Source organism: Squalius cephalus (assembly GCF_949319135.1).
Source record: "Squalius cephalus genome assembly, chromosome: 10".
Taxonomy (NCBI): Eukaryota; Metazoa; Chordata; class Actinopteri; order Cypriniformes; family Leuciscidae; genus Squalius; species Squalius cephalus.
In genome coordinates this window covers 35976995-36003187 of record NC_137131.1, presented here as the reverse complement: position 1 = coordinate 36003187, position 26193 = coordinate 35976995, and the positions used below count along the sequence as shown (strand labels likewise).

At 38.7% G+C, this 26193-nt stretch overlaps 2 protein-coding genes across 9 annotated transcripts in view; one reads left to right on the top strand and one right to left on the bottom strand.

The window, feature by feature from the left end:
* The first annotated feature begins 1315 nt into the window (after nt 1–1315).
* Nucleotides 1316–16375, top strand: wdsub1 (WD repeat, sterile alpha motif and U-box domain containing 1). 3 transcript variants are annotated; one of them, XM_079882652.1, is made up of 13 exons: nt 1316–1361; nt 1691–2111; nt 2687–2874; nt 4999–5088; nt 5180–5273; nt 7356–7389; nt 7513–7553; nt 7639–7745; nt 8574–8588; nt 8938–8967; nt 11018–11197; nt 13628–13762; nt 13845–16375. In XM_079882652.1, exons 2-13 carry the CDS (start codon nt 1714–1716, stop codon nt 13994–13996), a joined length of 1464 nt encoding a protein of 487 aa, XP_079738778.1. In that variant the 5' UTR covers nt 1316–1361; nt 1691–1713; the 3' UTR covers nt 13997–16375. The 3 variants fall into 3 exon arrangements, with proteins under 3 accessions (XP_079738778.1, XP_079738777.1, XP_079738776.1); XM_079882651.1 differs by lacking the exon at nt 8574–8588 and having other exon boundaries at nt 8908–8967; nt 13845–14027; nt 14211–15076; XM_079882650.1 differs by lacking the exon at nt 8574–8588 and having other exon boundaries at nt 8908–8967.
* A 264-nt stretch (nt 16376–16639) lies between these two features.
* Nucleotides 16640–26193, bottom strand: part of tanc1a (tetratricopeptide repeat, ankyrin repeat and coiled-coil containing 1a) — a 76426-nt gene continuing 66872 nt past the window's right edge. For 2 of the 6 annotated variants that reach the window (XM_079882631.1, XM_079882635.1), the window contains 10 exons: nt 26011–26144; nt 25781–25904; nt 24659–24834; nt 24427–24559; nt 22692–22721; nt 22515–22606; nt 22114–22260; nt 21317–21417; nt 19191–19235; nt 16646–18621 (listed from right to left, as the gene is read on the bottom strand). In XM_079882631.1, the coding sequence (XP_079738757.1) occupies nt 17427–18621; nt 19191–19235; nt 21317–21417; nt 22114–22260; nt 22515–22606; nt 22692–22721; nt 24427–24559; nt 24659–24834; nt 25781–25904; nt 26011–26144 (2177 nt within the window). In that variant the 3' untranslated portion in view covers nt 16646–17426. Of the gene's footprint in view, nt 18622–19190; nt 19236–21316; nt 21418–22113; nt 22261–22514; nt 22607–22691; nt 22722–24426; nt 24560–24658; nt 24835–25780; nt 25905–26010; nt 26145–26193 lie in introns of all 6 variants that reach the window. The other 4 variants (XM_079882633.1, XM_079882636.1, XM_079882632.1 and 1 more) reach the window with 3 other exon arrangements.

Below are 26193 nucleotides of genomic sequence, written 5' to 3'. Positions count from 1 at the left end.
AGTCTTAAAGTGATTAATAATATACATTTATTGTTTGTACAGTATATACATATCCTCTACAAAACACTGTGGTCTCCTTAATCTTAGTAGTGCCTGCCCTTCAGAACAGGGTATAGGGAAAATAATTTGTTCTTTTTTGTTTTGTTTTGTTTTTTCCCTGTTTTGTAATGTTATTGTTTTCTTCTATAAAACACATCACGGCCTCCGCTCAAAGGCATACTGTACGAAACTCATATCTGAACCCATATGAAAACTGTCGGAGTATTCTTCAGTATCCCTGGCCCCAGAGCCGCTCAGAGATGGACAGCAGGCGTTCTGTAACCACATGTGTCTGAGTCTCCCGCGTGCGTCGTGGCCCACTGGAGGCAGCTAGAACAGAGTTTTTTTGTACCTGCGTCAGAGTACTTGAAGTTATTTTATTTAAAGATATTGTGGGAAACAAATGGTAGCGTTCTTTTTGTAGGAGCATTATTTTTCACTAGTGTGTGTGTGTGTGTGTGAGAGAGATGGAGAGAGAGTGAGAGAGAGAGAGAGAAGAGTGTGTGTGCGAGAGAGTGTTTGTGCGAGTGTGTGGATGTTTGGCACGGACTTATTAAAAGGATGTTTTTAAATCCAGCCAGTGTCTAATGTGTTGTTTTATTACATTTTCCATGGGCAATGGTCTCATTTACTGGTCAGGTTTTTAGTATTTTAACTCATTTTCACTGTTTTAGTTAAGTTTAAATGGGCAGCAAAACAAATATTAATAAATACTATCAAAAATGCATCAATCAATGGATTTTTTAAATCATTTAAAAATATTAATGCAATATATATAATGGGCTGCAAAAAGTGCCAATAAAAATAGTATCAAACTATATATATAGTTTTATTCTCAATTTTACAGTTTGAATCTTGCCATGAAAATAAGTTGTACGAGATATCAGATTTACCCAAATAGATAGTTCACACAAAAATGAAAATTCTGTCACCCTCATGTTGTTCTAAACCTGTTGATGGATCCCATTGACCTTCATAGCATTCATACTATGGATTTCAATGGGGCACATCAACTGTTTGGTTACCAACATTCTTCAAAATATCTTCTTTTGTGTTCAACAGAACAAATATATGCATGCCTAGGCCTCTATATTCATAATAATTGAATATTATTATTATACAGTTACACAGTTATTTACATTTAATTTAATTAAAATACATTAACGTGTACAAATAAGTTCATAAAAATTGAAAATGGTTCCACGTAAAATAAAGTATATATTTAAACCAATCCGATAAAGTGACAACCTAAACGCGCCACAGTAAACAAAAACCACGTGGTTTGAAAGTGACGTGACAGAACCAGGAAGTGCGAGCAGGAGGTACGTCTAACACCGCTTATATTATAACATAAACATAAGCAATGAAAATACATAAAATATATTTGAATGTAACACTAGATTATTAAACATGATAATGGATAATGTTAGGAAGGATATTGTCTGGGAGTGACTTCAGAAGTATTAAACGTTTATTTCCGTCTGTTTAACAATTGAATAAAAAGGTGAAGTGGAATTTTTTTTGTTTGTTAAATTAAGTGGTTTCACTGTTATGACCATATGTCTCGCTTTTACAGTTAGAAAGGCTAAAATGTGAGTTACAGTATGTTGTTTTGTCCATTATGTGACTTCCTCTTGTTGTGTATTTAAAGGGACACGGCAACAAGACATAAACATGGTGTCTCTGATCTGCACCTTACAAAGTCATCGAGATGATGTGAACTGCTGTGCTTTCTCCGGCTCTCTGCTGGCCACCTGCTCCGCGGACAAAAGCGTGTGTGTTTACTCCAGCCGAGACTTCAGCGAGCTGCCCTTCTCCCCGCTGACCGGCCACGGCTACGGGGTCCACTGCTGCTGCTTCAGCGCCTGCGGTCAATACCTGGCCTCCTGCTCCACCGATGCCACCACCGTGGTGTGGTCGATGAACACCGGAGAGATCGAGGCCGTCCTGGAGCATCCGGGCCGGAGTCCGGTGAGGGTGTGCGCCTTCTCTCCAGATTCATCTTACCTGGTGTCTGGAGGGTCCGATGGGACCATCGCACTGTGGGATTTTACCTCCAGGACACTGCGCAGGTACATCACTTGTGTTTTGTATCTCTGTCTGTAGTAAAAATGACCATTTTATACAATTAGTAGCCTATAATTGGTAACTTTCCATTACTGGTCTAGATATTCAATGTGTTATAGTGAAGCAAGTAGGGCTGTCAAACGATTAATCGCGATTAATCGCATCCAAAATAAAAGTTTGTTTTTACATAATATATGTGTGTGTACGGTGTATAATTATTTTCTATATATAAATACACACACATGCATGTATATATTTAAGAAATATTTGCATACTGTGTATATATATTTATATTATATATCATTTATATTATATATAAATATTTTATATATAAATAACACATTTTTCTTAAATATATATGCATGTGTGTGTATTTATATATAGAAAATAATTATACTCCATACACACACATATATTATGTAAACACAAACTTTTATTTTGGATGCGATTAATCGCGATTAATCGTTTGACAGCCCTAGAAGCAAGCCTATCTTTTTGTATGATGGTATAAACAATATATTTATTTTGCACTGCCCCAGACCAAACTGTTTGATTGACACTTGTGTATGGTGATGTTTAGGACTGGTGCGGTGACTGACACCAGTATAGTGGCCTGCTCTTTCACTCCCTGCGGTCAGCTGTTCGTCACCGGCTCCACATATGGTGACCTGCGACTGTGGGACCTGGATATGAACCATCTCCACGCGGAGAAGAACGCCCATGACCTCGGGGTCTCCTGCTGTCAGTTTGCTCCTCAGATAATGAAGGGTAGGACTCCTCGATTTGAATTATTCCGACAAAGTACTACATTGCTGTATCTGAGCGAGCTTAAGTAATAATCAGACGCACTCTACTAAATGTAGATTCATAGTCCGATTTTTATTTAAATGTGAACTATACAGTTTAGTTTATTGAAATATAGAATTCACCAATTATTTCAGTCCGGGTGTCTTTATTCTATCAAAATATTCAGTAAATGCCACTCTTCATATTATGTTTTCGACTCAACTTTATTATAGTGTTTTTATTGTAAATTTCTATTCTGTTTAACACTTTAATTTGCATTGTTTGCCAGATACTTAGGATTGTAAAAATAAATATCATCTGATAGGGGTGTAACGGTACGTGTATTCGTACCGAACCGTTTCGGTACAGGGCTTTCGGTTCGGTGCACGTGTGTACCGAATGACTGAATGCAATATTTTGTGTGCGGAACATAGGTACATTTTCGTGTTTCCACACGAACATATTAAGTGGCGGAAGTCTCCGCGTTCAGCGCAAATCCCGCCCTGCAGCTGATTCTAATGTTTTTTCCTATTAGACATTCTCTGGTTTTACCCGTGTTTTACCCGTCGTCACTGTAACAATGAAATAGACTGCATGGCGAAAAAAAGCTTTTCCGCTTCGTGTGCGCCGCCGCACTCTCCGTTCCGTGGCGCGCGCGCGCGCGTGTGTGTGTGTGTGTGTGTGTGTGTGTGTGTGTGTGTGTGTGTGTGTCGGCCCGCTGCGCTCTCTGCTCAATGTTCGAGTCCGTGTTTGCGCTGCGCGTTCTGCTCTGTCGTTAACGGCCCAAACACTCCAATCATGTACCGATCACGCACTGGAAAAGCAAAGTCCGCTCAAATAAGGTGAAATTTCTCAGTAGTAACTTAGATTTCTGTTTGCTGAGCTGGTATAGTCATGCTGGCAACAATGGTAAAATGACCTGCTCTGATCACATGCTCTGGTAATAATAGCTTTGTACTATAGCTTTGGGCTATATTTTATTTTGATAATTATTAAAAAAGTGGAAAAAAAAAATCTTAAATTTATTAGGTTGATTGATTATTGAAAAATAATAATACATTAATATATTTGTTTAATATTATTTTAATATAGGGCTATTTTCTGTTCCTGCACTGTAATCATAGTTATTTATTTATATTTTTCATTATATTTTATTATGTGATATTGGTTTGAGACTGAGAGTATTTTATTTAGTGGAGAACTTTGCAGCAGTATTTTATTTCTTATTCTTTTTTTATTTTATATCTATTTTATTATATTTTATTAGAAAGTGTTTAAAAAAGTGTAAACAAATTGTTAAAAAAAGTTTATAGTAATAAACAACCTGCAGTTTAATGTTTGCATTTCTTTCCCTTACTGTACCGAAAATAAACCGAACCGTGACTTTAAAACCGAGGTACGTACCGAACCGTGATTTTTGTGTACCGTTACACCCCTATCATCTGATGGTATTCCTTTTTAAAGAGATTTTCTTTTTAAATGGATTGAATGTTTTTTTTTAAGAATTTAATATTTTTATTCAGTTGGGATGCATTATTGGAAGATTTTTATTGGAAATAAATGCTGTTCTGTTGAACTTTCTATTCATCAAAGAATCCTGAAAAAAATTTATCACAATTTCCACAAAAATAGTTAGCAGCACAACTGTTTTCAATGTTTCCTGAGCAGCAAATCAACATAGTAGACTGGTTTCTGAAGGATCCTGTGTGACACTGAAGACTGGAGTAATGACGCTGAAAATCCAGCTTTGATCACAGGAATACATTACATTTTAAAATGTGTTAAAATAGAAACCAGTCATTTTAAATTGTAATAATATTTCACAATATTACTGTTTTACTGTATTTTTGACCAAATAAATATGGCCTTGGTGAGCATAAGAGACTTCTTTCAAATACATTTTTAAACATTCTTACCAACCCCAAACTTTTGAACAATAGTAACTACTTTTTCAAAAGGGTAACTTGATTACTTTAAGTTTTTACTAACTTGTAGCTTTGGCAAAATAGTTTAAAATAGCTTTCCTAACATTTATTTTGATGTTCTGAAGATGAATGACTTATTAATAAAAGTAAAAGATGAATTCTCTCTGTCTGTCGTTCCCAGGCACAGGTGGCTGTGTTCAGTTTCAGCTGGCCTCATGTGGTCAGGACAGTCTGTTGAAGATATGGATTGTCTCTCTTTTGTCTGCTGCAGGTAGGACATGTGATACCTGCCTTTTGTCTTGCTTCTCTGTCTGTGTATTTAGTGAATGTGTGTGTGATTAATGATGTATGTTGATCCACAGGCATTAAGATGCAGCTCGCTCACACTCTGACGGGTCAGTCTGCTCCGGTTCTGTCCTGTGCTTACTCTGCTGATGGACAGATGTTGGTGTCAGGGTCAGTAACACACACACACACACACACACACACACACACACACACACACACACACACACACACACACACACACACACTTTTTTTTTTAATTTGTTTGTAAACAATTTTTTTTTACTTCAATACAAAAAGTATTTTATTAACAAAGAGAAAATAACATCACCTTTAATTTAAAGGTACACTATGTAACTTTAGGTCCTCTAGTGGTTAAAAACAAAACTGCATGCATTTTGCAGAGGAACATTGTTTTGGTTGTGCTTCAACTGGATAATTACGGTTTACTGCTTATAAGACATTCACTACTAGGCTTAAGAGATATTAACCTATTTAGATGGAAAGGATCTCAATCAGACTAGCTGAAGACGTTACTGTAGGTATAACCATTAATAGACATGGTACTTCCTTAAAAAATAAATAAAAAAAATTCCAGCACAGCACTACAACCACAATGAAATGACCCTTCACAATAGATAATGCTTTACAATGAACTCTGTTAGAGAGCTACATATGGCATTTGATCTGTTCAATAAAATACCTTACTCACCTGTTGAGTAATAAAAACGCCATCTCCGCTTTGCTTTTACAACATTTCAAATCCCTCAGTTCTCGCCATCTCCGAAAACCCAAGCCAAAGTTGATTCTTGTTTTATTACGAGTTCTCTTTTTGCCTGGAGGCTCTCCTCTGTTTGGCGTTTTATTTTAAACGGGTGATTCCCTAGAGCAGGGATGGGCAACTTCGGTCCTGGAGGGCCACTGTCCTACAGAGTTTAGCTCCAACCCTGAAAAAAATCACCTGCCTGTAATTTTCTAGTAATCCTGAGGACCTTGATTAGCTTGTTCAGGTGTGTTTGATTAGAGTTGGAGCTAAACTCTGTAGGACAGTGGCCCTCCAGGACCGAAGTTGCCCATCCCTGCCCTAGAGAATCGAGATTTAGCTGCTCCATGTCAACCTTTCTTGCTCATTGTGACATCTAACATATGTCACTCTCACACCATACACGCGTCAAAGTAGCTGGAGCAAAAAAGTTACTTACTTTATGTTAGAACAGGGGTCAACATTTTTCAGGGCAAGGACCCCTTAGGCGATAGAGACATGGAGCAGGGACCCCCGAAATAAAATGTGTAAAACAGAGCTATTAAGTATATAGCCTTCAATATTAATAGAAACTAACTACATTGTGATTAAGAATAAGTTAAATTATGTTAAGACAGTAGATCAGAACTATGCACATTATTGTTGTTGCACATGCATCACTGTCTGTGTTTTTGCAACGGCTCCACCATAACAAAAATAGCAACGTGCAGTTAGACATTTTAGTCATTTACTTTAACAAATAATTGGAATGGAATTAAAAAAATATATACTGATATGAATATTTTTCTAGTAATCTATTATTCTGCATTAACATTGCGAGTATCAAGACATGCCCATGTCCCAGACTAGTTATCATTATGTCACTTGCAATTTCGAGAGTGAATCCTGCATTTATATGTAGATGTCACTTCCAAAACTTTGCAGCGTGTATTGGCCATCGGTCCTCTTAGCATCATGAAAAACAATAGGCTACTTTTATTAAATGGATAGATAGCCTCGAAAGAGCGCTCACTAAAAAGCTGTCACTCAATAAATTTGTCTACACACTGCATAATGATTCGCTTACTTGCACCCTGTCTTTGTTTTGTGCAGTGAATGGATTGTAACTTAAACACCTCTGATTGGACATTGCATTCAAGAGATCAACAAACATGTCTGCATGAATGAATTTGCATCAATTTATAATAATGTATACGTGCTTTTGATGATATAAGTATCTGCCAAATCCATAAATGCAGATAATGTAAATGTATATAGATCCTGCCTTGCAGTTCCATTGTTTTCCACTGGATGGTGCTGTGTAATCACAGAAGAACACCATGAAAGATGAGCGCTGGTCTTGAAGTCTGTTTGCTAATAATCTCTGATGAAATGGATTTTTCATCCACTATGTGTCAGCAGGAAGACAAGCTCAGTTTTAGTGCACATAAAGGCCATAGAGAGCTCGTCTGACTCATGCCTTTTAAATGTCACTCTCTCTTTTCCCACAGATCGGTGGATAAGACCGTGACTGTGTATCAAGCTGTGAGTCTCATTCATATTCATCGTATATTTCTGTCCAACCAATAAATATAAAAGATGACTGACAGCTCAGCCCACTTGGATGTCTGTAGCATAACATTTATAACAATGAGTTCTACTTTGCAGAACGAAGGCATCTTACTTTACACACTTAACCAGCATGACAGGTGAGTTCTGAGTCATGATTTCTGAGGTCTGAACTCTCAGTTTAAATTGTTGAACCCTGTCGGTCGGTTTCTTCCTGTTGGGCAGGTATGTGACGGCCTGTGCCTTTTCCCCCACGGCCCCTCTCATCGCCACCGGCTCCATGGACAAAAGCGTTAATATCTGGAAGGTAGAAGATGGCAGCTGTGCTCAGGGTGGGTTCATTTACAATGAATACGGGTCAGTCCTGTTATACAGTACTTTATAAACTCTGTCTGTAACCGGAAGTATTTCTGTGCCAGCTTGACGCTTGTATCAATTACATTGTTACACCAGTAGGTGGAGACAAGTGACTGTTAAAAAATGTATTTATCATTGAATTCATAAGATTCATTCAAAAACGCTGATTCATCCAGTAATGAAACAAGTGAAGTATTCATGAGTGAGTTATTGAATCATTCATTTCAACCTATGTTTTAAACACACAATTCTTTCAAATTAATTAAATATTTTTAAATAGATTGCAGCAATGAACAGTTTGTTATTTTATTTAGTTATCCATACAGAATCGTAGGAGAATTGTGTATTTTAAACAAAAAATGTATTCTCAATTGACTCAAAATATGATATTGACTTTGATATGCAAACAATTAAAAAAAAAATGTTGTCCATGCAATGGAAGTCAGTGAGAACCCAAAACTCTTTAGTCACCAATTTCTTCAAAATATCTTCTTTTGTGTTCGCCAGAAGAAAGTTATACACTTTTGGAATGACATAAGGGCAAGTAAATGATGACAATATTTATTTTGGGGTGGACTGTCCATCATAAAAAATGTGAAAAATATTTTATACAGTATATTGAAAGATATAATGGTGGTATGAAAATACTGCAGAGTAGGAATGATCCATACACAGAGAGTGCAAATTACAAAGTATTCGTTTTATTTGTTTTAAGAATGATAAAATAATTGTTTGTGCAACAAGATGATTATTTGCTTTTTCTGTCTTGTCATTTTCCCCCTGTGTGATTCCTGAAACTGAAGGCAAATCTTTTCCTGGTGAGTGTGTGTTAGCAGTTTTTATTGTTTGTTTAGTCTGTAACTAGCAGACAGTGCACATTCTGGCTTTCAGGGCACAAAAAATAAACCCTCAACAAACACTTGACAACAAAAATACAAACTGAGCAGTGTTTGTATTGTTCTGATGCACTGATACACTGCTAAAGTGTGTTTACTGCTGTTATGAAGCTCAAGAGATTAATCCAGTATAGCATAATATAGACATAATATACTATAAGCATGACAGCTGCTTGTAACCTGAAATCTGTCCCTAAATGATGTGATATGACGTAGGATTCAAGCCCATTTTAATGTTCAGTTATACTTGTTCTTGTGTTCCTCATTTCAGATGAAGCTGCTTCAGTTTCCAGCAGTGAAGGTAAGAGAAATCCAGACCATTATACACACACACATATATATATATATATATATACTTTTTATGAATTTGTTTTATTTTGTTTTTGGGGTTTACCTGACTAGGTTTTCATGCTTGAATGTTCAAAAAACATATTTTTCACATATTTTACATTGTTGCAGCACCTCTCTTCCCAGTCTGTCAATCTGCTTTATTTAGTTCCTCTCTATGAAGCCCCTCCTTCCAAAAAGCCCAATGTGCTCTGATTGGTTGACTGTAATTGTGTGTTGTGATTGGTCAACTGCTTCAAGCGTTTCGGGAATGTCACGCCCCTTGCCACAAGGCAACCAAGCCTCGCCCCTTTTTTTGCACATGTCTTGGGCAGGTATTCTTAAAATGAGGAATATTGTGACAACTACTGTCGAGGGGTTTCAGAGAGTTCAGAAACAGAGTTTACTGATATAGAAAATAACTCCCAATGGAGTGAACGTTGTGCTTTATAACATCGCAGAACTCAAACAGTAACATTTTTTTTTTTTTTTTTTTTTTTTTTTTTTTTTTATTTAGTCAGTTCAAATACAAAAACATTTCAGTACAATGCAAAAAAAAAAAAAAAAAAAAAAGGTTACAAAGTATTAACAATACAGCTCAAAATATTTTACCAGATAAACAAAAATAAAAAAATAAACATAAACATAAGAGCAAATACAAAAATATAAGTATAAAATATCAGGGCAGTTATATGTATTTGAAAAGCTTTAATATTTGTATTGTTTTTATAAGCTTTTTATTTTGTGATCTCATGTTTGAAAGAGTTTCAAAATATATTGTTAGATCAGTGTTATAGAAGGCAATATAGGAGGGTTTCTTTTGAGTTATTTTTGTCTTATGAATATAAAATTTCGCCAAAATGATAAAAAGATTAATTATATAATTTTGTTTTTCAGAAAAAGATGGGTTCAAACAGTAACATTACACACTAAAAAAGCATAAATCTCACACTATTGTTATAACACCGCTAGCTGCATGTAATACTGCTACAATGTTCAATAATGACTCAGTGTGAGTCAGAGACACAGGAGAGGTGTAGTATCAGACCGAATACACAAACAGGGAAGAGAATGAGATGCATTCTTCTCTCGTCCTTCAGAAGTTTCCCTTGGGTGATGGATCACAGCTGCAGATTCAGTCCAAACACACAGTGCACTCCGTGAGCTCTACTGGGCTTTACATACTCTGACTGGTTTAACTGCCTGTGTGTGGAAGAAATCTGATGAGATCTACATTATGAATAACAAAATAACATTTCACACACACTAGGAACTCAAAGTACTGCAAATGATCTGACTGCATCCTGAGCGGATACATGTTGTAGAACATGCCACCTCATGATTTATGCATTAGATGCAGTGAGAGAAGAGTTGACCTGCATTCTTATTAACAATTCATTCTTGATCTTCGGCTTAATTCATGATTAGTTTTGATGATACGTTTCATCACATATAAGAATGTTCATGATAAAAAAAAGGAACATTATGGAAAAGTCTAGTTAAAAAAAAAATTCTTTGAAATGTTACATGTCGGTTTCATTTAATAAAAACTAAAAAAAGTAATACCATGCCCAATTATTAAATAAGGTTTTTCTTTTAATTTTTTACATCGTCATCAGGACAGTTGTATCTGCTTGACTTCCAGAAAAACATCAAAATTAATTTTAGTTCAGAAATGAACAATGTATTCATCATAGAAGAGGTGTTTGCCTGTCATTGTACTGCATGTATGAATTGCATTCATTTGTTTAAAGTTTTATTTTTGGCCTTTTATTAGATAAGACAGCGTAAATGAGTCAGGAAACAATGGGGTCAGGACAGACAAAACCTCAAATCTGGAATCAAACTGTAGTACCCGGAGGCGCAGCTGCATTATATGTCACACTGCTTCCCATAAGGCTTTTGCTCTGACATGAATTGCACTTTTTAGTAAATTAGTAGATGGGACATAAAAAAGAGCATGTAATCATGTCATTGATTGACCCATACCTAGGTAACACATGTGTCCTGTTGCTGTCTCTCAGGAAGGAAGTCATGTGGACACTCCAGACTGATGGTGAGCGAGTGGTCTGAGGAAGATGTGTTGGCATGGTTACGTGAGGAGGGGCTGGAGGCCGTGATTGACGTCTTTAAATCCAATAACATCGATGGAGAGGAGCTGCTCTCTCTCACCAAAGAAACCCTCAGCTCTGATCTGCACATTGGTAAAATTACTGCACGCATTACTCAGTATTGGTATTTGTGTCATACCTTACTTTAGACTCTGGATGTCTACTTTATGTATGTACACAATTTAGATAATAATAATACTGCAGGAATGACCTTCAAGTGTTACCTCATCTGAAGTCATGAGGAGTTATATAAAAGTAATGTGGATTTCACCATGTCCCTTATATATTACCTAACAGCAAATCTTGATTGGGTCATGTTTGTTTTTAGAAAAAATCATGGAAAAAGTGGCCAACATAAGAGCTAATCCTAGAGATTGTGGGGAATGTAAACATGGGATTTGTTGAGTTATGTAAAGCACTTGCCTGTGTTGTGTCCAGAAAAGAGTTTGTGTGCATTAAAGCTGATTAGTTCCACTTTGGTCCTAAAACCAGCAGCTATTTACATAAGAAATCCCATCCTAATGTGCACTTCTGAAAAAAAGTTAAAAAAAAATAAATCGATGTCCAACTCGCTGTGACCGTAAAATCACCCCATTTCATTTAGCATGACATTTGAACAGACTTGATTCCTTTGCGGCCCACTGTGAAGGCAGTACATTGGCAGAAATGGACGTGAGTCAGTCCAGTTACCTCTGTATAGTCAGATGCAGATAGTTTTGAGCCGTGGCGTGTGGTGGGCTGCTGAAATGAGAAGGCAAAGTGCTAGAACTGTTCAAGGGGTGAGCCTTCATAAAAGAGGGTAGAGTATGAAAACAGCACGCCAAATTACCAAGACAAAAATATAACGCAGCACAGTTTCAAGTTCAAAGTTTAAAGACAGCGAACAACAACAACCTATAAAAACTACACTGTAAAAAATGTCACTTATTTCAATTTAAGTTCTGTTGCTGCTTCAGTATAATCACATTAGCTGTACTTCAACTTAAATGATATTAAAACTGACTTAAAATCAGTTGAATCTCATATAACTTATAAAAGAAAGTTTAAATTGCTTAAAGGTAGGGTAGGCAATTTTCAGAGCGGCTAGCAATAGCAAGTTATCTTTGAAAGCATGAGAGCCCACCCTCCCTTCAGAGCGTCTCAAAAGCCACGTCTCCTTCAAAACTGACTTTGTAAAGACGAGACCTGACTGCTGCAGGTTCATTTCGGCGTTGATAGTGTTGCCATTGAAAAACGCAAAAATGCGAGTCACGAACGCTCCGAGTATAAAGTCACGGGTTTCCGTCTCTTCCAAATTACAGTAGTTATGGCGTGAACAACGCAGCATAAGCTCCTTGTTTTGGATCAGGAGGAACTGTAAAAGATGGCTGCTGTTTCAGTTGCGATGCTCATAGTACGAAACGCACTGATGATGTGTGATGTCTGGGTGCAGGGTGCGCGGAATTATGGAAATGCATACGTTGACAGGCAGGTAGGACATTCGGACTGAATGCAATAATTGGACGAACATTTTATGGTCCTACACCTTCCACATACGATATACATTTAGACCATTTAACTTAATGATTGCTATCAGGATGTGAAGAGACTTTCAACCAGCATAACAAAACAGGACAGGACTAACAGAAACGGACTAATCACATTTAAACGTTTTTGACAGGTGTATGATATGCACTTCAGCATTTAGTGTCATTTGAATTTAATTTTGATTCACGTTACAGAATTTTGTTATGTCCCAGTGGTTGAGTTGTTTACTCGTAACTCCTTCCCCACCGGTGTTCTTTAAAAAAAAGTTGCCAGACAGAATATTTTGATGTGTGAATATATATCAAAAGAAAACAGAGTCTCTGCTTTTAAACAAGAACACAATTTTTATGCATCCTTTTTTTCATAAAAAACAAAACAAAAAAATATTTTGAACAAAAAGCTGAGAAAATCACGCTTTTGTCAAAGACTACGTCAGGATTGGATTCAGAACGATGATCAAAACATAGATGGAGTAGATCGAGTCCAGATCGGGGGTTGGAGGGGTGAGCTCTCTGAAATGCTTGATTCAGATTGGTCAGTCACAACATTCTGAGGTCAGTTATTCCCCGATAATGACCATCATCAATAGCAACGCTGTATAATGACCGCTCAACCGCCGCTTCTTTCATGTCTCTTGTATCTCACCGCAGAGGCGTGCTCAATTTCAATTTTTCAATTTCAAATGAGCTTTATTAGCATGACTGTGTATCACAATGTTGCCAAAGGATTAACATATTATATATAAATAATTAAAACAGTACTGGTGGACAGTACTTTTTTTTTTTTTTTAGGCACTGCCTCCCTTGCTTGCTTACATTCAATAATATTGTCTGTGCCGCACATAATTGTTCCCAGCATTTACAGAAAGAGTGGAAAACTACTGGGATTGGAGACCAAACCACCGCTGTTCTGTTAGCACAGATGTATTGATACGTGTACTTGAGCGTCACACTTGTCTGTGATTGGATGTGTTAAAGTGTTCTTGTGCTCTCTCAGAGTCTCTGGGCCTGCGGAGTAAAGTCATAAAGAAGATCGAGGATTTGAAGATGGCACCCGTCTCTAACGGCACTCCCGACGAGTACCTCTGTCCAATCACACGTGAGATCATGAAGGACCCAGTGATCGCTGCTGGTGAGAGTCTGAGAGGTGTTAACCTGCTTGATGGACATTTAGTTTTGAGTTTAAGCGTTTTGTTGTTGTTTTCTGCCTGCAGACGGCTACTCGTATGAACGGGAGGCCATTGAAAGCTGGATCAGCACGAAGAGCCGTACCAGTCCTATGACCAACCTGCCCCTGCAGACCACCCTTCTGACACCCAACCGCACGCTGAAAATGGCCATTTTCCGGTGGACCACTTCTCAGTGAGCTCTGATAATACTGACCCTAGATCAGTCAGGCGAGTAAGACTTCACTGTGAATGCATGTAGGTTAAGTGCAAATGAATGCATAAACTAAGATGTCAGACTAATAATCGAGTTTTTGTATGCTATGCTGGTACATAAGCTAACTAATACAGACATTAATAGTCATTATAATGTAGTTCAAACAGCTTTATCATAACATTATCATTATTTTGTAGGAGTATCTATTAAAAGTAATTTGAGCCAATGGGATCGCTTGGGGTCCTAACAGAGACCCGATTTCGATGAGGACCTGATTTGTCACCACACCGGGTTTAGATGAGTACTAGAATTAGCATTAAGCTAGTATAACCATTGTTTGTTTACGCCAAAGTCCCTTTCAAGGAAAGTCTGTTCACTCGGCGGCCATATTTGCAGCGCCTCCGGGGAGCTATTTCGGGCATCCAAGACCAAATCCTATCTATTTGAATAGGGGAATCCTGAAATCTCAAAAACCGCTTGGTATTTTTCAGGCTAGACTAGCCAATGATGGGAGTCATCCATCTGTCATCCATCAGCAAAGCGATGGTAGTTGTCACATGCAGATTGAAGAGTAAGTGGATCATAATCAGGCTAAAACTCCTAAATGATTCTCCATCATAACACAGCAGTGTTGAGTGGCCTTAAACATCATAATAAATGTTTATCATCCCATTTCTGCGAGGTAGCGGACATATTGCTGGCATAATTATTGCAATTGCAGCACATAATTATGATTCCTCCTGTGGCTGTTCTGTATCTCCCATCATGACTCATGTTTGAATACAGATGAAATTCTCCAGTTGATTTTGTCTTATTTCATAAAATGATTTTTGAGATTAGCTATTAATCATTTAAAGGGTATAATGTTGCTTGTATAAAATAGTTCACATACTTAAAATCAGGTAGGCTATGGATTTATTAGCGGATGCTTATTGTAACCCGTTCAGTGACCGTATTTCATGGCTTTACGATGTACCCATATGTATATTACTGTATATAAGAGCACTGTTAAGAGACCTGTCTGATGAACATGCAGCAGTAAAATCAACCTGTTGAACAACAGACTTTTGGCTTGAGATTCATTGCTTAGGGATGCATGAATCACTGGAGTTTCAAACAAATCTCTAACCTTAGTATTAAAGAATAGAATAAACAGAATGATATAGTCCGCTGGTGTGGACCCTTAATTATCTTTATAGTTTTCGTTCTTGGTGTAAACGGGCCTTTAATGTCACACTTCTTTCTACTGCACTGCCATTTATCAACGTAGATCAGCACGTTGTCTGAGGTTTTTTACTGTAAATTACACTTGTGGTCTACACAATAATTAATTCCCTTACCTTTGTCCAACAAATAAGCATCATTACTAAGGTTTTTCTCCATCATCAAATCTTTCCACCTTTTTGTGTATGGCGTATATTTTTATGCTAATTTTTTATATCTGTCTGTCTTTCTGTCTTCAGACCTTTTCTGATTCTACGGACGTTGAGGTATCTACTGATTCTCCCATTGTCTCCGCTGGTAAAGCACATTAATAAGTGTTTCATTGTCCAATTTTCGCTCTTCGCATTACCAAACAACACTAACGTATCTATACTACCATACCACAGAGGCGGCAGCCAATGAGCGTGAGGATTCTCTCTGACCTTTAGGCCGTTTTCAAATTTTTCTCAAATCAGATCTTTTCCAGATCAGGCAGACTGTCCGCACTATTAATTGCAGGTGATCAAATAAGATTTGTGTGTCCGGTCCAGACATAACCAACCTTTCTGCATGGGTTGCTTTGTAAACGACAATCTCACTCTCCAAATAAGCGCCCTGTTGAGTCAAGGTGCAGAACGTCTAAGTTGCCCAAGAAAAGTAGTCACGGCGAAATCTTTGGACATAATGGGTGCTTTTCAAACTGAAGGCTGCATCCTACAAAGCCTGCATATCTTGGCTGCCACGTCATCAAACGTCGCTGAAGGCCATCTCAACTTGAAGGATCCTTGGAAAGCAGTCATTCACTGTATTGCATTAATAGAAAGGCAGTTAATATAAAAAACTGTATTTTTCCAACATTAAGTTCAACATTGTGGCTTTTAATGCTGAGGACTCTAGCCTACAAGCCTCAGAAGGACTGGACTATGAAGGACACAGCCTCTCTTTGATGCAGCCTTCTGTTTGAGAAGCACCCACTGTGTGAATATTTCCAGCGTTTCCGTCCATTTTGACGTTATCTTGTGTCGCGTTCTGAGTGATGCAAAAGACTATTTGAAATCTGATTTGAGGAGCCAGGGGGTCCAGACTGAGACATCTGTAAAAATATGATTAGAATCGCATTTCAATCCACCACCTCCAAATGTGGTTTGAATCAGATTTGAAGAAAAAAAAAAAAAAGAATCTGATTTCATGTGTTTTATGTTGTCCGGACGTTCAAAAAACCCATCTAGATATGCAGCGCTTGCTGTCTGAACATAGGTCACGTGACCAAAATATTGTTGACCGCATATAATTAAAACCCTTTATCATCTCATGTAAATGAGTGCACACTATTCAGATGACCCTTTGCAAAACTTTCTAAATTAGCAACCAACTGTCCTAATTCTTTAGGACTTTACAAAATAAGAGAGAAATGTAATAAACTAAAATAACCAAAGTCTTAAACTGGGGTTTATTGTATATGATGCTGAAATATTCAAATACAATTCATAACAGCCCTATACATCAAATTAATTGCAAATAATGTACATATGAAATAACATCGGTCCTCATAGACACCTGAATATGGTTCACCATAACATGCATGTAAACCTGGTGTCCTTTATACAGTTCATGTCAATCTCACACTCAAAGTTGTATTTCATAATATATAGCTGTGCAAAAATAACTAATATATAAAATATAATATTGTTTTAATCAGACAACCAAGCCATAAATAAATCAGTCAAAACTGTGAGTAATTTATGAAGAAAAGACTTCCCGACAGAAATACACACAAACAGACTCATCACCATTCAAACATGAAATGCTTTTGAATACACATAGTACTGGTCCACGATCCAACTGTAAAAGACAGTGTTTCATCTTGGTAGACGTCCTATGTCCTTACTGAAGTCTAAAGTCAGGTAAGGTATCTTAATACATTAACACATCATCTGTATTATAGCTCTGCTCTCTTTTAATGTGCGGACGCAGCGTTGCGGATTCAAACATGTGCTTAAATACCTCTGAAGCTGTAGTTGTAAACGGAAATGCAAGGCAATCTTTTACTCGTGTGCGCTTACCTGGAGCACTCACACAAAAATGCTTTGAATTTAGTCTTCAAAACCGACTCAAACGACATTGAGTTTGTTGATGAAAACCGAGCCCCTTATATTAAAGTCGTAAGATTGTAAAGAATTTGTGCTCGACATAAAAGTATGAGTTTGTAGCTACACGTTGGACTCGATAAAGGAGCGTTTCGGTTTGATGGAGCTGATCAGGATGGGGTTGTCCCGGGCCAGGCTGGCCTGCTTGTGCTTGGTGTCGTTGTAGTGCTGCTGGAGGGGGTTACAGTCCTTGTATCCGTGTCCAGGATGAAACTCGGGCGTATGAGTGCTGTTATGGATGGGCTCCTGATACGCGCTCATTTTAGCGTATTGGAGGTCACTAGTCAGTCCTTGCGAGTGCGTGTTCATGACAACACTTACATTGTGACCTACGAGGCCTTCTGGCACAAGTCCCTGCCAGCCGTAACTGGACACTAGGTTGCCATGGTGACCTTGCAGCTGCAGCTGCTGCTGGATACGTGCAGTCTTGTCAATGACACCCATAAAGGGGCGTGGCTTATGCTCAGATTGCCTCGTGCCGCTGTCGGGAGCGCTCGCCACCGAATTGCGTACGCGGCTAGTATCCGTCAGGTTTCCGCTGGAGGAGCTGGACACTCTCACGCTGCTGCTCCTGCAAAATTCCCCTCTTGGCTCAACACTGCCTTCGGCCTTCTCAGCGTGTCCAAACTGAATGGCGCCCTCTCTGGTACCACTGAGGGGACCTCTCTCAACACTGCCAATGTCAATGCAAGGCCCTGCTCGGAGTGAGGTGGGTCTGTGGCGGCTCGGCATGGGGCTCGACCCGGCAGTCTGGGGCGGCCTGCCCTCGACGTGTAGCGAGCTGCTGTACTCTCGGTTTTTCATGCTTTGAGCCTGTCTGGACGGAAGGCGTCTGTGGGCGGCGCGTCCCGGGGCAGCTGCTGAGACGGCAGACTGGGCACCCGATATCACCAGGCCTAGAGAATCGGGCAAGGTGCGGCTCTGATGCCAGCTCTCCTTCCTCTTCTCCTGCCGAGAAGATTCTTGTTCACGCCGCTCCTCCTCCTCATCTGCCTGCAACATGTTTATGCTCAGGCTGTCTGGGCTTTTCTCCAAACTCTCAATGTCTTGGTCATCTTCGTCATAATCATCTTCCTCCTCATCGTCATTGTCTTCCTCGTGGTGTGAGGGGTTGGCGTGCGAGGTAGGGTGTTTAGAACCCTGTCGCTGCAGGTGCTGGGACTCTTCCTCAACGCGTGCCAGCAGACGTCGGATCTCTCGGTTACTGGGACACAGACGTGCCGCTTCATAAAGATCAGCCAGCGCAGCTGCAAACTGCCTGGGAGAGTGGAAAGGAACTGGTAAATATTTAATCATTATTATGTGCACTATATGGTTTAGATCTATGTTTTCTCTCTGTAAACCCTGTGAGCTTCCTTACTGCTTACTTCTAAACATGGGCAGCAGTCTAGGTCAGGGGTTCTCATCTCTGGCCCTCGAGGTCCACTTTCCTGAGTTTTGCTCTATCTTGTTCAGGTAAGTTTCATCAGGGTCAATCTAAGTCTTCAGGACTACTAGAAAGTTACGGGTAGTTGAGTTTGATCAAGGTTGGAGCTCAACGCTGCAGGAAAGTAGATCTTGAGGGCCAGAGTTGAGAACCGCTGCTCAACAGAAACAGAATCTTTAACCACAATGGAAACTTATAAATGACTAAGACTCTTATTACAGGCAGCAACTTTAAAACGACTGGTTACCATTCACAGCTGATTTTGAAATTAGCATTTTTGTTAAGCTAACAACTATCCCATAACAGGCAACATTGGCCAGTGTCTTGCACGTGGGCAGTTATCTGCAGGTACCCGACAGGTGGACCAATACAATTTGATGAAACGGGAGGAAAATATTTACCTGGTCATTTGCTGTGCGGGTCGGGAGTCAATAGGCACAGGCAGACTGCGGGTTAAATAGCCAATGTTATTTTCGGTACCGGCTGATAGGTACTGTAGGCAGCTGCTTTCAAAAACTCCCCTACATATTTATGTTTACGCTATGAAGAGTGTCAAAGACTTGAATTTTGCAGTGTTGAGCATTATAGCCAATTGAGAGCATGAACGCAAAGGACAATCAGAGTTGTTTAAGTTTGCGCAGAATCCTCTCGTGCAGGACTCTGATGTGAACAATAGACAGAGAGGCGTTTGTGTTTCATTTAAATTAAAGCTGCAGTCCGTAGTTTTTCCTCTTTGTCGCCATCTCTGTACGAAATCTGCAATTGCAGTTATTCGCGGAATTATCAACTTTATGTGGGTTGTGCCTTGGCACGGCACAGCGCGGATGAATCCAATTTTTTGTGGAGAATGTGCGGCTGTCAGTCACTGCGCCGGTGTGGAGACTGTCATTTGCAATCACAGATTCTACTTTTTGGAAGTATGACCAACATAAGAATTTTCACTGGAAAATGTCGTCTGAACAAGTGAGTAACATCCACTTTTGTTCTGACCAACTAAGGGGAAAAAAAGCATTGCACTAAATTGTGCTGATTAAATCTAACGATCGCTTATCATATCACGTCAAACCGTGCAAATTATACTTTGTTCTCAAATTGTTAATGTTAACAACATCAGCATTGCGTGACTACATTTAATGCCCTTCCGATATTTATCCTTGTTTTCGCATGGGCCCGGTTGCAGTCTCTTTTTTTCTGTAGCCACTCCGAAGTCTGAAGTCTTTTCCGTTTTACAACGGGTGAATTTCCAGTTGTCACTGGTGATTGTCGTTTGAACCTTTCTGGATCCGCTATCAAATTGATAAGTTTAATTATATCAAGTGCTGTGAGAAAAGGCTATAAATCTCAACCTCCAACATCCTCACAGGCAGTATAGCCTAATAGCCGAGACTCCTTCTTTATGTGTACAGATGTGACGTAATGACGCAAAGACATGCTCGAATTTCCCGTGGAAATCCACCAGTGCCACTGGAATTAAAAACATTATTACAAGCTTACCGTTTAGAATCGAGCTAAGGCAAGCAGATAGTTTTGAACACTGGCTGGTTATGTACTTGCTAAAAAAAAAATGTGGCTAATTTTTAACCCAATTAAGTTACGGACTGCAGCTTTAAGTCGCACTAGCATACTTATCTACATTTTGAGTTAATCATTCCTCATAGTTACAAAGCCTGTCCTGTGTTTAGTTTTACGAAATAAATACTTAAGAATTAACCTGTGCTAGTCAACAGAAGCACAGATTTGCACGATCACTGCACATTAGAATGCCGTTTCAAGGCATTAGCGCTGTACTTTAATTGAATCACGCGAGGGACTGAGTGGATGACAGCACAGTTTGCACAGTGATTAACTAGAATAATCAAAAATGGCACTTAATAACAAAAAGGTTACAACCCCTGTACTATAATAAACACGACTATGATTAAATCACACAGAAATATTGGATGAAATAATATATTTGTCATTTGATGGCACTATTTTTTTAAATGAAAAACAAAATCCTTTGGCTTGGCCCAATATTTGATGTCTTGATTCTGATTTTCAATGTTGTGACTTTCAAGTTGCCTTATAAATAAGGTTAAAATGGGTAGCAAAATGTGATTGTTGCACCTGTTGGATTTGGTTGTTGCAGTGGGGTGCCAATACTATATATATTTTTTATATTTTATTTTTATAATCATAATTTTACGAGTACATGTTGACTATTAGCCTGATGCATAAATTGTCATTGTACTATAAAAGTTACACTAACCTGCAAAATAGCTTTTTTAAACATTGCTGGAAAGGTACAAATAACACATTAGTAGTTCATGACTTCATTCAAGTTTGATTCAAGTTTAAATTATAACCAGAGATGACTCAATTGTTCAGTGACTCCTGTATTGCATTTCATCCAATTCGCGAACTGGGTGAACTGATTCATTAATAAGAACTGCCCAAATGGAGAGTTTTGTTATATGTTTTCGCGTGCAGACAGCAAGGACAATGGAAGTGTTTCACTCTTATCAGAAACAATTCACATGCTCTTTACCTGCTGCTCCTTTTGGCTCTGGCACGTGCATAAAATGCCTCATAGGACTTTGGTTTGAGCTCGAGAGCTTTGGTGGCAAACTCCTCAGCCATGCCAAAATCCTGTCAAGAACAGATGTGAAAGGAAGAAGAGAGGAAGAATATGCATGACAAGAAGAAGGGACAGTGGAAAAAATGAGGACCAATCAAGTTTTCAGCAAGTTTAACTCTGTCTTAATTAGACCCATGAGAGTGATTAGTGCACTCATGGCAGCACTGTTGCATTCTGGTACTGATGCGTGCATACAAAGTTTCTGGATTTACTTGTTCACATTCTACCTCAGTCCCTCTTTCTGCTCTCATGCATGAATCTGTAATCAGGAGTCTCTCGTTGAAATTCCGTCCTTGAGTCTGAGGTCAGAGATTCAATGAGAAGCCGTAACTGTCAGCCCTAATGATGCACTTAAAATGTTTAATGGTGGAAGATCCTATTAAAATAACCATTAGAACTTCAGGATGCATGTGTAATTAGGAAACACGTAGCAGGACACATAGTGACTCTCTCTCTCACACTCACATAATCTGCCTCCTAATTGCACTCAAAACACTCTCTATACAGCCTGTGAAGCTCTTCTCAACCTAGACAAACCATTACAATTATCCTGGAGAAGATGAGTGTGTATGTGATCTATATAAAATGCCTATAGCCATTTGTTTATTAATACACAGAGATATATTGGCATCCAACAATTGTTAGTCATGTTATCGAAGCCTTTAACCTCTATCCACTGAAGTTGTGCATATAGTCATGTGACATACGTTGGTTTTGCGGCGGCAGCGGGACAGGTTGAGATAGAGGGAAACCCGGAGCTCCCTGAATGCCTTCAGGTCTTCCCCGAAACCTTCCCTTGGAAACTTCCTCAGTGCATACTGATACCTCTGAGCAGCTTCCTTCATCTTTCCTTTCTGAGAACGAAGGAGAGAAAAGGGAAAAGAAACAAGTCTCAGAGGACCTTCATGAAAATGTACCATAGTGATCATTGTTTATGTAGTATTTGTTGTAAGAACATAGTAACTACAGGTAAAACCACAAATGGCTCTTCAATACAATGGTTAGATCAATGTAATTGTAGCAAACTATGGCATGTGTTAGAGCTACTTTTTAGTTCTACTCAAACTCTTAGTACCCCGAGGGATGCTAGTTGTTGGCGGTGACAGACCTTATAAAGCAGGTTTCCCTCCTCCATGAGTCTCTGCAGAAGAATGATGAGGATGTCCGGTTTGGAGGTGGCCATGGCCCAGGCAGCGTTACCTTCAAGAGAGAAAGAGACATCAGTCCTGACAGTCAATAACACACAGAACGATTCAGAGAAGAGAGACTTTCCTAATGCTTGTACCTGATCGCTCATAAGGAGATGTTCTGTAGCCTTTAGCAGTGATAGTGACAGCAGTGCAGAAAGAAAGAAAAAAAGAGAAAGCGTAAAAGAATAAATGCAAGGAAAAAACTCAAGAAGAATAGATATGTGCTGAAATTGGGAAGGAATACACACTACCATCAAAAGTTTGGGGTCGGTATGATTTTTTTAAATGTTTTTAAAAGTCTCCATACTCTCCTGTATTTATTTGATCAAAAATACAATAAAACAGTTATATTGTTTTAAAATGTAATTTATTTGTGATGGCAAAGCTGAATTTTCAGCAGCCATTACTTCGCAGCAATTGCTCTAGGATCACATGATCCTTCAGAAATCATTCTAATATGCTGGTTTGCTGCTTGAAAACGTTTCATATTATTATCAATGTTCAAAACAGTTAGTATTTTGTATTAGTATTTTGGTGGAAACCATTTTTTCAGGATTCTTTGACAAATAAAAGCTCAAAAGTATTTGATCAATTTGATGAATGAGAGAATAAAAGTATTAATTTCTTTAAAACAAAAACCATACAGACCTTTTTAACAGTAGTGTATATATTGAAAAAATGAAGTTAATCAATAAGGTTTGAAAACTATATCCACAATATAGCATAGTCTCGAGTGCCTTTTATAAATCAATTACTACATAATAATAATAATAATAATAAAAAAATACTAAATCATTATATTTATAAAGCAAATGTGCCATCCTTCCATTAGAATATGTAATTCTGCAGCTAATAGAGAAACTAGGCAAACTTGTGACTATCATGCATTTGAAAACAGCTGGAATGATATATCAACCAATCAGCATTCAAGACTCAAATAACTTGGTTTATTACACTGAAATATGTTAAAACTGCAGAAGTGTTACTTCAGGCTAACTTTAAGAGAACTACAGTAACTAAAGGGTGAAACTATTCATTGGCAGACTTTCTAAAACAGCAAATCTCTTGTGATGGTTTGGATGCGAGCATGACATCTAAAAAAAAATGGAAACTAGATATTTTTGCTTGTCCTGCAGTATTACTTGTATACCAAGGGGAAATGAGCATGCAAAAAATTGCTAACCTCTATATTGCTCCCTTCTAGTGGCTAACTGGAAATCTCTGCTAATGCTAATTTAAAGCATGGGTTATTTTTCAGTGGTTATGGAGATTTTTCTTTCCTTCAATCCACAGCTTTTCTGAACCATGTCTAGTGCGTAGACAAGACAAATCACACCACAACGTCATTAAAATGCGTCTGGCAAAGTCATTGCCATCATCAACCTCAGACTGGTAGAGACAGTCGCCGTTTCAGATGTAATTAGACGTTTTTAAACTGGAGGGGGAATTTGTTCTGCTAAGGTTTGCACTCTGTGACTTTGGGTAGAAAGCTGAGTGGACTTCGCTATAAAAGTCTTTGCCCTGTCGCAGAGTGTGAATGACAGTCCCATACATCACCAGCGTCCTACTTAACTGTGGACTAACCGTCCTGCACGGTTCTGCTGCGAATATGGCCTGGTTTCAATTGCATTTAGGACTCAGCAAAGGAACACCGTGCTTTTACTATCCGAGAAAAGGGGAGAACAAATGGAACTCACCACATTCTAGATTTAGAATGGAAAAAACCCTCTTGAGAACCTGACTGTGGCGATCTAGATTCTAGAGGACGGCACTTGAACCCATGAGAGAGATGAAAGAATGTGTGTCATGATGTTCTGAGGTGAGACTCACCCAGTTTAGCCCCTTTCTTCAGCAGAGTGACCACGACTGAGGTGTTTCTGCTACCAATGGCCCGGTCCAGAGGTCTCATGCCGCTGTAGTCCATGTGTTCGATCGCCGCTCCGCACTCGACCAGGTAATGCACCTGAATACAGATCACGCAGATATGGACACGGCATAATACTGAGACACAAGTGTCCCGAGTGTGTTTAGGTCTGCAAAGAGAGAGATTATCTCAGCTTACTATGTCTGCGTCTCCGTAGAAAGCAGCGAGGTCCAGAGGGGTACGTCCATGCTTATCCGTGTGGTCAATCTGAGCTCCCCTCTCCACTAGAAACTCCACCACTTTCTTCTGCCCTTTCAAACATGCCCACCCGAGCGGGGTCAGACCTTCTTTATCCACTGTTGTCAGACATGCTCCTACAATAAAAACACAATCATTATGGACTTTATGTTTTTTGTGGAGTGCAAAAACTTAAGGCATTTATAGACAACAAATTACTTTAGTGCGCAAGTTCAAAAGGAGAAGCTCGCGCACATAATCGTAAAAAACGAGATGCCAAAGACAAATGTTTTTGATTTACGTCGTCATCAGTGTTGTAACCACGATGTTGTTCTATGATTATGTGTGGGAGTTCCTCTCTTTGTTGAGTATCATATTTCATACTTTTATGGCCCATATATATAGGATGGATATAGGAAAATATGGAGCTTATACGCGAGGAGGGGAAAAAACACCTTTATTTTTATTCAGAGGGCCAAACTGAGCAAAAAATGTTTGGTGCAGTTGCTGATAGTTTGTAATGTACATCAGTGAGATCATTATAACAGTAGAGCAGACTACTTACATAAAATGTATAAGGTAAGTATCAGTTGTCACTCTTTATCTCCCAATACTGTCTTAGTATGATGAATTAAAATTCTTTGTTTGATCAAAGCTCTGTAATTTTATTTTTATTGTGGGGGGCAAAATATATAATGCAATGCAATACAATGATGATTGAGAGATCTGTTGTATTATATTTAATACTCACATTTTAACATGATTAAAAAAAAAAAAAGGGTGAATGGATAAATCAAGTAAACCTAAGTTATTCAGTCCATTAAGTGTTCATCTTGAAATATTACTAATAATACAGACATTATTTTTATGTTTACTTTATAAAATCAGTAAAAATTTCACACCAAAAAGACAAATGTACCACAACCTGAAGGTGGGCATTTTTACAATTATACTAAAATACTTTTTACTTGCTAAAAGTAAGGTTTTTCAGCAAAATTTTGATCAAGTTGATAATTTAGAGGCCTTTGAAATTTGATACAGTAGGCTTTATAGGGTTATGGTAGATTAACGATGATCACTGACCCTGTGAGAGCAGGAAGTCCACGGTCTCCAGGTGTCCCTCACTTGCAGCCACCATCAGTAGAGAGCGTCCATGTTTATCACTGCAATTCACGTCTGCGCCACGCTGCAGAAACAACTCTGCTATCTGGAAGAGAGAGAGAGAGAAGAAAAGACATTTAATAGAGAGATATCAATGTAAAATCTGACAGAAGTCTGAAGTTTTTGTTTTTCTGTGTAATAAAGTGTGTTACCTGTGTGTGTCCATGTCGCACTGCATTAAAGACGGGTGCCACCCCTCTGCGGTTGGGCTGTGTTACACTGGCAGCTTGATCCAGCAGGAACACACACCCCTCTAGTTTGCCCCGGCCAGCAGCAGCGGTTAGAGCTGGAGAAGATATGCATGCTCATAATGATGATCTATGCAGTACAGCAGA